The 12302-nt window shown below is 36.4% G+C and overlaps 1 protein-coding gene across 4 annotated transcripts in view; it reads left to right on the top strand.

Moving 5' to 3' along the window:
- The window catches only part of adgrg6 (adhesion G protein-coupled receptor G6), an 83246-nt gene extending 74182 nt beyond the window's left edge, over positions 1–9064 (top strand). For all 4 annotated transcript variants that reach the window (XM_088934043.1, XM_088934067.1, XM_088934059.1 and 1 more), the window contains 2 exons: positions 1830–1985; positions 7301–9064. In XM_088934043.1, coding sequence (XP_088790169.1) covers positions 1830–1985; positions 7301–7479 — 335 coding nt within the window. In that variant the 3' untranslated portion in view covers positions 7480–9064. The remainder of the gene's footprint in view (positions 1–1829; positions 1986–7300) is intronic.
- The last annotated feature ends 3238 nt before the right edge of the window (positions 9065–12302 follow it).

A 12302-nucleotide genomic window follows, 5' to 3' on the forward strand; every position in this document is an offset into this window, starting at 1 on the left:
GTCAGCCTGGCCTGGAATGGTGCTCATAGCGCTGTCAGTGCCGCAGGTGTTAATGGCGGAGGAGTTGGAGAGTGGCAACTGTGGGGGATAGGGGGGTGAGTAGCGGTTGGGGGTTGTAGCTGTAGTTGGCTTGATTGTAGGGGGATGGAGGAGGAGTTGGGCAGTCGCAGCAGCGAGGGCTTAGGGAGCGTGTGGCTGTGAGGGGATGGGTGGTGAGCCACAGAGGGCCCTGAATCAAAGCTGTTAAAGAACTGGTTCAGCTCGTTGGCCATCTCCAGGTTTCCCTCTCTTACACCCCCAGCCTGTTTGAAGCCAGTGATCTCTCTCATGCTGCTCTATATGTCCCTCACCCTATTCCTTTGCAGCTTGTCCTCTACCTTCCTCCTGTATGCATCCTTGCTCTCTCTTAACTTCTGCTTTAGTTCCCTCTGTAGATGCTTGACCTCTTCCTTGTCCCCCCCCTCCTAAAGGCTCTCTTCCTGTCATTCAGAAGAGCCTTCAGGTCGCTGGTGATCCAGGGTTTGTTATTGGGAAAGCAGTGTACGTCTTTGGTGGGGATGGTGTTGTCAATGCGAAAGTTAATGTAGCCAGTGACACGGTCCACCATGTTGTCTATGTCGTCCCCGTGTGGCTTGCACAGCACATCCCAGTCGGTAGCCTCCGAAGCACCACATAGATCCTTCATAGCCTCCTGAGACCATCTCCTCACAGTCCTCATTGTTGCAGGTTGGCACTGGACAATACGCTTGTATAGTGGTGTAAGCAGGTCAAGGTTATGATCTGATCTGCCGAGGGGGGGAAGGGCTGTGGAACTATATGCATCCTTAGCATTGGCATATAATAAGTCCAGTGTTTTGTTTTCTCTGGTCGGGCACTTAACAAACTGGTGGAAAGTAGGCAAAGTGGTGGAAATAGAGACATGATTAAAATCCCCTGAAATAGCCATAAAAGCGCTATGGTGCTTTGTTTGTAGCCTGGCTGTGACTGGACTGTGTGTATGACGTCACACACTGTCGCTGCGTTTCCCTTTGGTGGAATGTAAACAACAACAAAGATGGTGCATGTAAACTCCCGCGGCAGATAGTATGGATGCAGTCCTATGGCAACCAGTTCAATGTCCGGGTTACAGACACGCTCCTTAACATAAATATGTCCAGGATTACACCATCTGTTGTTAACAAGCACTGCGAGCCCCCCTCCTTTCCTCTTACCGATCTTGGTGATGTTTCTGTCCACCCACACCGTCTGAAAACCGCTGAAAAGTCACTGGCAAGGATATGACAAAAAGACACAGAGCTGCTATTACAGGCTGCCACTAACACGGCACCATGTGATAAAAATATCACATGTATTATGTTTATAATTGAATTCCTAGGCAAAGAAACAATTAGTTCTAATATTTAAAGTTCATATTATTTGGAGTCATACCAGTGCTGCTAAATACTCTGTTTTAACCCATAACAAAATCCAATAAACCCCTACGCAACTAACTTCTTCAAGGTTTCCAGATAATAATAGAAATGGGATTATTTCAATTGAAACCTGATAAAAAACATTGAAAAAGACTTCCTGCTTCAATTTTATAAAAATAACAGATATAATAAAACAAAAAGTAATTCATTTCTGAGAACTGTTTTGTTCGTAACTTTCCATCTTTGCCTCGTCACAACGCTGGGCAGTGGTGTTACAATAGTTCACCTTGCATTCTAGAAAATTACAGCTTTGAATTTAAAATCAGTAGATGCTGCTGCAACTGCTTGTTTAGAAAATAATATAATAATAAATAGCTGTTTTAAATTCATAAAGGTATAAACTTGTATGTGTTACAGATTGGAGTAAGACGGCAACCAATAACACAAAGAAAGTGAGCTCGGATAACCTTGGAAAGTCATTATCGTCGAGTTCCATTGGATCCACCACTGCCAACTGGACATCAAAAGCCAAGTCAACTTTAAACCCCTTTGCAAAGCGCGGCAGTAACACAGGTATGGTACTATGGGATTCGGAAACTAATTGCATGCAAGTGCCATGCATTTAGTTATAATTATTTGAACATGCAGGAAGACTGCAGAAGTAACTACTTTTTAGTTCCATTTACCTTTCTTTCAGAGGGTATTTTGCAGTGTGTTTGATGACACAGCTGACCTTTTGTGAATGTCTCTTGTTCTTGATTGCTTTTTTGCACTGTAGTTCATGTCTAGCAGAAACACATGAAAGGAAACTCATGTCTCGAGTGACTTAGCTAGAATTATCAGTATGTTTCTTGAATATTAGTTGTTATTTATGGAGCCAAAGCTCCATTGCTTTTAAAAACAAAATAAATAGATTTTGTATATACAGTACACTGTATTCCTAGTAGAAAACAATTATTGCATTCTGTTTAGAAGGCAGTGAAGACAAAAAAATCTATGTGATTAATATAAATATATAAAATCTTGCTTCACACTTATCTTATCAAATTTTCTATTAGTTTGTGAAACGGAAAACATAAATGATGTAATATTTTCTTTATTTTATTCATTTCTATTTTAACAGCTGGAATGTTGGTGAAAATGTCTAAGTTTTTTTTTGCTAAAAAAGGAAATTTGAGTCTACGTTTCAGAAGGACCAATAGGCACCACTCATTAATGAATTAGATAGGGTCTTTTGTTCTTCCCATTGTATATTAGTATATTAACTCTCCGTTGTACATCTCTCCAGATTCTACACTACCCATTTAAGGAGCCTCTAATTTCTAGCTCTACCTAGAGGTTTTCAACTTTGATCCTTATCTGTGTGCAGTAGAAGTCAAAGTTTCCTAAAGAAACATCTCTTACATCTGTTCCATTTCCTCGTGGCAGCTGGAACCTATTCACAATCCAATTATTTAAAATTCACTATGAGGTTAATAATCGCATCTTTGATAAATGGGCAATCATTACAAAGCAGAAGCTTCTTTCCTGTCTAAAAAAAAGTAGAATTAATCAACTGTAACTCTCTTGTGGGGAGATTTAGGGGTCTAGTATAGTTGTACTTCTGTGAGAAAATCTTTCTTGTCTTTGTTGTCATTTTGTGGGTCACTAAACCCAGTAGTTCTTGATCATTTCATTTATGTTGTTGGTGTAGATATTGGGTCTAAGTCCTTCCAATAATCAGATGGGGAACCCCTGTAAGGTAAACTATTTCACAGCCAACTTTGCTCCATGCTTCTTCATATCATGTGATTAGCCTTTTTCACTTTGAAAGAAAACAAATATACAAAAAAGTGTAACATTTAGACCTTTCAAACCACAAAGCTCTGTTTTTTAATCAAATCTCTCTGAAAAAATGTTTTACATACTTAAAATCTACCTGGGTCGAAAGATAAATGAGTCAGGCTAGATTAGGCACAAATTAGTCTAGAAAAACTAATGTTTTGGGTTAAAATTTGAAACGTGTGCAGTAAAAGTAATCTTTTTTAATAAATAGGTGAGAGGTGAACTGTGCTTATGCCAGCTCTGTTTGAAGGGTCTGATTGTTACTTTCTCTCATACAATGCTAATTCTGCTTTCCTGGGAGGTTTTTTTTTGGCTTGCTGTGTTGACTACAACACAGAAACCTACAAGTCTCACACAGCAAAACACGGAAATGTCAGATGGAGAACCATATGCAGTGTGTGCACTCCAAAGTGTTTTAAGGCAGCCCCTAAATCTGAATTGACACAGTATTTATGTAACACTTTGATCTATGGCTATATAGACAAAAAATACATGAATTAAGCATTAACCCTTAAAGTGACCAATGCACCATGTATATGGTTTAAATGGCATCTATTTATTTGCTTCTTAACTTGGGATATCTTACCACATGCCACTTCATCATTTATTTGAGTTCAATACTAATATTTTTATACCATGCATGACATTTGCGTAGATAGCCATGTTCTGTTGTATGTGCAAAAACATGTTGTATACAGCAAGTTGCCAATTTTTGCAATCTTATGTTTTAGTTTTTATTGACATGCCACAAAGAAGAGAAATGTATTGAAGAATGTTTGCAGTTTAAATGCCTTGAAATATTAATTCAATCTATTGCCCAGTACTATAGATTTTCTGTAGACAGCAAACATGCTGTTATCAACAACCTAATCATCACCATTCCTGTGCAAAATACCATGCAATTCGTTTTCAGAGCTTATTGTACTCCATCCTATGTGGTTGCCATTTTAGTTATATACAGCTACTGTATCACAAAGACTTTAATCTCAAGGATCAGTTTAAAATAAAATATATTCATTTTTCATGAAAAGTAGAATGGGGGCAGTAATCATGTTTTGTGCTACTATTACATCTGTCTTTCTTAGATTTATTTACCAAGGTGTGTACTTGATATAGTTGTAACACATTTGTGAATGTCTTTGCTGACTTGACTGAACTGCAGTTCACGTTTCTACAGGTTCTAGATGATTGTGCAACTGTCTATGATGTACAACACACTTACTGTAACTGTCAGATTATACTGATCGCAGGTGTAAAATATACTCTGTAAAAGTGCAAAAAATCAGGAAGTGATTTTAGGGAACAGGAAGATTATACATGAACTATTTTTTTTAATTTAAAGATAACTTAAATCACTTAAACACATAAAGACAAAATAATTCAAATGTTGGATTCAAAAGTAATAAATAAATATCAGTATCTAAATGAGTTAGATGGGGAGGGGAGGTATTGATCATTCATAGGACAAGAATAATTTATTGTAGTTGGGTACATATTTCATCAGCTTCATAAATTCAGTTATGGTAATAGAAGAAATATTGAAGACTGAAGACTGCATAGAATAATGGCAAAACTGCAGCAAAATTCTAAACATACAGTAATAGTTCATGGTGTTTGTCATTTTGAACTAAATGTTCCACAGGCTATGGGCAATGCAAAGCAAAGCTTTTTAAAGTAAGAAGAAAAGATTTTTAAAAGATTCTGTGTGAAGCATGGTTTCATTCTCAGAGTAAATAACTCGAAGTTTAAAAATCAGTGGCCTAAAAGGTTTAATAAATCAATTCAGAAAAATATAAGAGAAAGTTGTACATTTTATACAATGATTAAACAAAAGGAGAAAAAAACACTGCAAGAACAGGTTAAAAAATATTAGAAAGGCCAATCTGAAATAGATAATTAAAAAATGATAGTTCTTTTCTGTGCTACAATACCAATAAAAGTTCAGGTAAATGTAAAGTCTCTTAAAAGATAGTCATAGGAAACTTTTATAAGATGAACTACAAATGGCTAATGTGTTAAATTAGTATTTTACTCTTTTGTTTGCTCAGGAAGGAATAGACAGCAAGGCCCAAGCTTTGAAAATACAAAGTACTATGTTAAATAATATTAACATAGATGAGCACTAGAAGAATTTAAGATAAACAAATTTCCAGATATACTGACAACTATGCTGAAGGAAATGTTGAATGTTTTTTGTAACAACACCTAGAATGTACCAGGCCACTCTTCTTTTGGACTAATCCTAGAGTAGCAGTGGTTTTACTACTGTACTATATAATTTTAACATTTCTTACAATCATAACTTAATATTCGTTTAAGACCATTGCTACTCTGGTATTAGTCCAAAGAAGAGTGGCCTGGTACATTCCTCGGTTTGTAGAAGTGTCCTACACTGACATGCTAAAATAACTAAATTTTTTAAATCTTGAACAGAGAAGATCACAAAGAGCCCTGACTCAAGATTTCAAAATCCTTAACCAATTTACTAGAATCAACACAAATTACTTCTTCAAAACCAACAGTGCAACACAAACCACAAGACACAAGTGGAAAATATGGGGAATTGCATTTAAAACTGACAACAGAAGGGTCTAATTTTCCATGGAGAATTGTGGCAAATTAGAGCAAGCTATCCAGCCATGCTGCTGAAACTGATATCTTGGCTTCCTGCAAGGAATGCCTGATGACATCCTTTACACCAATTAACTACTCACAATCAGTCAAGTTATCTGGACAATATAGCCTCCTGTGGGAGAGATTTCTTTCAGTATGGCACAAAATTGGTAGAGCAGCTCTGAGGGTAAAGTTGGGATTAGTGGGGCAGGGCTCTCTTGGACTTGCGGTGAGGCCCTGCAGACTTGCCGTGACATCAGTAAGACACATACCACTTCTCTGTTCAGTGCCAGCTGCCTCTCAGGTGCTATGGAGCTTTCAATTTGTGAGCAGATGGATGGGTCCTTGGGTGGACAGGTAGTAGCTGCCCCTTGCTGTACCAGAAGTACAGCTGCTGTGAGCCAAGGCATAATCAATTAATGGTCACAAGCTAGGAGGGTATAAACTGAAATAGGATACTAAAAACGTGTGTTTTCTGTCAGTTTCTTGTGCTTTCCTACTTAATACTGCTTTCCTACTTAATATGGAGTGTTTCAAGGGACATACACTGAGGATGCAGTAGGAAGATGGTTGCTTAAACTTATCTAACTTTAAAAGTTCGCAAAGAAATGGTCCACAATAATATATGGGTTATGTATAGCCCTGTGAATAACACTGTTCCACATTTTCTGTGTTTTTATTTTTTCTCACGCATAGTTACTTAAACAAGACCTTTTTTAGTGTCCCAGTTAAAAACACTAAGAATCTGCTTTTCACTTTTCATTTTCATTTAACAAATTTCAGCTGCTGTTTTGAATCTTAAAACAGTTTACAAGTGATACTGATCACTAATCCCAAAAAATTTGCATTTAAGTTTAACTTGCATTTAAGTCCTCCAGGTTACCACCTGATATCTGATATTCATTTCATGTTTCAACGTAAGCAAGGAGAACATTGTTTTCAGTCACTTCATGGTTACTATGCAGGTATAAAAATTTTTTGAAGTGTTACAGAAATATATGTCTGTATTCCTTATTATACCATACAACACATGTGATAAATAAGCAGTAATCATATCAATTTACTGTAGAAAAAAAATCTTTAAAGTCTGATTTATTTTGTTATTTTCTTTCAGTGTGGGGGCACAATAAAGTCACAGAATCTGAAGGTTGTCTTAGACATAGTATAACCCTGCAGTCTTTATCAATGCCTTTATAAAAGGCAGTTTTCAGTGATATTTTCATAACTTATACACATCCAGGGTATGACCTAGCTGAAATATTTAAACCTAAACTACATAGATATGCAACTTATCTTGACAGATTTAATAATTCTGGAAGAAAAATGCATCAAAAACTAAAAATAACACACTAAAAGGGAAACATCCTGCAGAAGTAAATAAATTGGTGTTTGTAATTTCCATGACTTAATTTCAAAGATGTTCATTTTATATTTTGTTTTGTCATTGCCAGGTAAAATGTATTCTGACCAGACTAACACTAAATTGAACCCGGTAGAAGGGGACCCTACTTCCATCATTCCTGTGCACCAGGTCATTGACAAAGTGAAAGGATACTGCTCTGTGCGCTCTGACAACTTCTACAAAAACATCATCATGTCAGACAGCTTCAGCCACAGCACCAAGTTCTAGAACAACCCCTTCCTTTTGCAAATGTGATGTGAATCCCCATTGAAGTTGAGAGTGGCCCGAGCAGTAATGTAAAAAAAGTAATTGGAACGTGTATACAATCATGAGTAAATAGAACTTAAAAGCAAAAGCAGATAAAATACTAACTGTATAGATAAATAGAAAGAACGTAGTGTGAGAATTACATACTGTGATGTTTTTTAAACTGGTTCTTTGTTTTGATAATATTTATTTTTTGTGTATTTTCTAATTGCTTTCTGTGCCTGTTCCATGTTCTGTTTCTGTATAGTTTGCTTTCTTGTGTATGAATGTTTCCTTGCACTGGGACCTTCACATTGCTCTCAGAGTGACATGGAATTGCAAACAGGAAATAAAAAAGAGAAACCGCTAACAAATCTGGACATTTCAGAACATTTCAGAATATTTCAAAACCACAAAGTCTAACAAAACTACTGGATGTGTGTAATGCCACTTTTGGCTTTTGAAAAGGAATGTCTCTGATTTTACAGTAGATGCTTTCCTTCCTGTTTTTTGTTTGAGAAACTTATCCTTTTGCTGGAAAGCACCGTATGCCATCTTTAAACAGTTACTAAAGCTTACACATACATATTATCTGTTTGTAAACCTTCTTACAAATATTTTTCATACTTTCATAGTTTGGCTTGAAAGTGCTTTACTACTGAGTGAGATAAAGTCTAACATCTTCATCAGAAAGGGAGAGGGGGTGCTGATCATAATGGATTTATACTAGCAGTATCACACATCTGGCTACAGAATGTGTTCTTCAGTACAATGGAGCTTAAACAAATGTGTTGTCAAACATCACCATGTTCACCATCTGAAAAAAAACATTGCTAATTTGTTTGATTTTGCCCAAAACAACTTCAGTGTGCTTATTATAGTTAAGTATTTAGGCCTACTATCCTGTGACAAATAGAGATCAATATTCTTACTCAGACTTTTAACCTTGATATAATGCCGCTAAAGTGAATAGAAGTGTGTCCTACCTGTCTTGAGACCATTAATGTCTCATTGCGTTGTTTTATTATAAAGTGTGTGAACCATCACAGCAGTCATAGTGGATCCATAGCCAAGGTTGGTGCCTTCTAAATAAACCTGAGAGGCAAAAGCAATGGTGAGTATAAAATGAGGAAGGAGGGTGTATTATTTTATGTTGTAAATATCCATGTCACTTTCCAGGACTGCATCAGAGACTAAAGGTTTTCATCAAATATAGTTTTCAAGACTGTGTTCTGGACAAAGTGGTGGAAAAGTAGTGTTTGAAACATTAAGAAAAATACAGAAGATTGTTTCCTAATTCTCTAACTTGTCCATTGGATCAATGCAGGTGGCTATTGTGGTCACTCTAAGAATATATTCTGATGACGAATATCCCAGAACCAGTTTGTTTGTAACTTTATTTGCCCCAGAGTTTATGTCCATAAATTCATGTGTGAAATGTTTTGGACGTACATTTCCAATCATTATAAAGGGCCTACACATGGTAGGCTGGATATGTAATTTTCTGTGAATGTTCAGAAAAACTAGGATGGTCCATAATAAAAAGCAATGTTATCTTGTAATAAAATTGTTGGGTTATACAGTTAAATACAATAGATGTTAAAAACTGAAAAAGTGCTGTGGGAGAGAAACTTTTGGACCTGGGTGTGCTGTGTATTTCTAACTTGTTTTTCAGTGCATATTAGAAAAATTAATATGAATTAAAATGTTGAGTCCACAAATTATCATGAAAATTGTTCTAAATCCTTTAGCAATAGAAAGGCACTATTATGGAAAGTTGTTTATTTTGTCCATAATTCATCCCTCTAGAGTCCAATTCAAATATTTTAATCAATCCTATGAAATCTCATATTAGACCATATGGTAAGTAAATTAAAAATGTGGGATAAAAAACAGCTACTTGCTTTAGAGTAACAATTTTCTAAATTTTATATGTTGATGAATAATGGCAACACAGAATTGGATGCACTTCAGGATGTTTATTTCTATGCCAATGATGCTTAAATATATTTCCTTACTAAACCTGCTACACGCCATGTACCATCAACTACGTAAAACTTATTTAGTAACCCAATCAATGAATGGCACTGTGCTGGAATTTCAAGAAAGATTGAAGACTTTTCAGGTGATATTTGACCTGGCTTGACTATTGCGTCTCATGTGCAGAATATTGTAAAAACATCATTCTTCCATCTCAGAAATATCGTTATACTACATCGTATGTTGTCTCTGACTGTAGCAGAAAATCTGGTCAACGCGTTTGTCTTATTGTGACACCCTACTCACTGAGGTATTTAAATCCCCCCTTAACTCCCAATATTTCAGAATTCGGCAGCCAGAAGCCTGACCATCGCATGCAAGTGATCATGTTACACCTGCCATGGAGTCCTTACACTGCCTCCTTATGAAGTTTCTAGTCAACTTCAAAATCCTCAAGCTCACAGTATAAGGATCTGCATGGCTTAGCACCTCAATACCTTTCTGACTTTTTATCTGTCTACTCCCCACCTCACAATCTTCATTTATCTGACTCTAGTCTTCTATATATACTCCAAGTTCATTTAAATTCTATGGGTGACAGGGCCTTCTCTTGCTACGACCCAAAGCTCTTCAATTCTTTTCCCAAGGATTTCAGGGAATCACCTTGCCTACTGTACAGTATGTGCATTTAAATCTAGAATCTACAGCGCTTTGAGAACATTTAAAAACATAACATAAATTCAAGTATCATTACATTTGGATTAATCCACTTGGCTGAGAGCCATCCCTTTGATTATAGGATGAAGAGTCTGGCACCCCTATGCAGAATGAGAAGTTAACCATGGAGTAGCTACAAAGGTGGAGATGGTGTGGTATATGATCATTCATAAGAGAGGGATTTGTGAATGATAATTATAGGTTTTAGGGATAACATCTGGAATTTTTTTGATGTATAGCAACTTCAACAAACGTGGCTGTTATTACCCATCCTGAATTTCAGTTAAGAACTTCCATACAGTGCATCATAAGGAAAAGTACATGGTCCAGCCTTGGAAATTCCTACAACTTCCCCTGTATTCTTAAACATCTTGTAAGATTTGGTTGAAATGACTAGAGCCAAGTTGGATATCATACCTTTTTTGGATGCTATTTATATCTGCAAACCAAATCGAGCGATGGCTTAAAAATACCTATAGCACTTCATTATCTTTCTGAAGTAATTTACAGAGACAGACAGATTGACCCCGAAGCTAAACACTTTGATTATACAGAAACAGAGATGGTTACACCCATTTTGTGACATTTCAAACTATTCTTTAGGACCTGGACTGATTTAGGCTTGTTGTAGCAAAGAGGCTGAATACTTGATCATCTCATTTTCTTTAAAATGTAATTTACACACAATCAGATTATTTTACTTGTGCCAGTTTGAAGTTTGTGTAGATTCTTTATATTTTAATATTTCACATTTTCATGATTAAAATGTAATGTTTTTCAGGATTGCAAACTCTTACATTGCAAACAGAAATAAAATATATAAAGTCGTTCAGGTGGGTAGCTGCGTCAGCATGCATAGGCTGCAAAGGAGCAAGTAATAGGTTTATTTCATGCTGAAAAGAGAGGAAAGGAAACAAAACGTTCCAGCTGTGGAGCCTACTTCAGGTGTCAAAGAAGGCTCCGTGAGAAACAATTTGTTTCCTTTCCTCTGTTTTCAGCATGGAATAAACCTATTACTTGTTCCTAAAATGTGTAAACTTTACAAAAGGATGAATATGTTTTGAAGGCACTGCACATAACAGAGAAATAACTTACTTTAAATACTATAGAAAATCTCCTGTGCCTTACCTATTTGCAAAATTGTACAAGTAACTCAGCAGTGTTTTATTCCTTGATTTTCTGTACAAAAATGTAAACAAACAGTAATCCCAAAAGTATAATTCAAAAACACCTTTTAAAAAATAGTTTACAGAAGAACAAATGCAATGAATAACAGAAATCATAATTGTAAATGCAGTAGTTTTACTCAAAGTACTGTATTAGATACACAAAGTGGAACACTTTGGAGGAACACAGGTGGAGAATGGAGTGAATGAGAAGTGTATATTGTATGACTGCAAGTCAGCAAACGTGACATTTAAGGATCTAGCTTGCTTGAGACTAGAACTCTGTGGCAGGCAGCTGTATTGATGCAAGAAGTCATAACATAGGTCAGTAAAGGTTTGAAATGCATTTTTATTTTATATTAAGATCACTTTATTGGCCATATACAATTTCCTGTATTAAGGATTTGACTTTTCACATACCCCAACTTGCTCTCCATGAGACACAAACACACGAGGAGCGAAACTTACATTAAGAGCACAGGTTCAGCCATTTATAGGGCACCGCTGGAGCAGTTGGGTTTAAGGGCCTTGCTCAGGAACCCAACAGAGTAAGATTCCTCAGCTGGCCGCAGGATACAAACCGGCAACCTTCCAGCCACAGGTGCAGAGCCTTAGCCACAGAGCCACCGCACCACTTTGAAAGGCCTTTTAGAGAGAATTTTACTTTCTCTCAAATTTCTGTTTATCAACATCTTGATGTTTGACTTGTGCAAAACTGTTAAATCAACATTCTACTGTATGTCCCTTTGATTGGAATTCCAAGCACACTAATGGGGGATATTATTAAATGTGATGAAGATCAAATCTGGAGTTAAAAAATGCAACAAATCACAATGTACAAAAATATACAAATTAGGATGTGAGTGGTTTTACCGTATAGGCTTTCCATTCAATATTTTATTTTTAGATTTTTAACACATTCTTACTCTTCCACGTAGCTGG

Source organism: Atractosteus spatula, chromosome 2, assembly GCF_055471065.1.
Source record: "Atractosteus spatula isolate fAtrSpa1 chromosome 2, fAtrSpa1.hap1, whole genome shotgun sequence".
NCBI classification, from domain to species: domain Eukaryota; kingdom Metazoa; phylum Chordata; class Actinopteri; order Semionotiformes; family Lepisosteidae; genus Atractosteus; species Atractosteus spatula.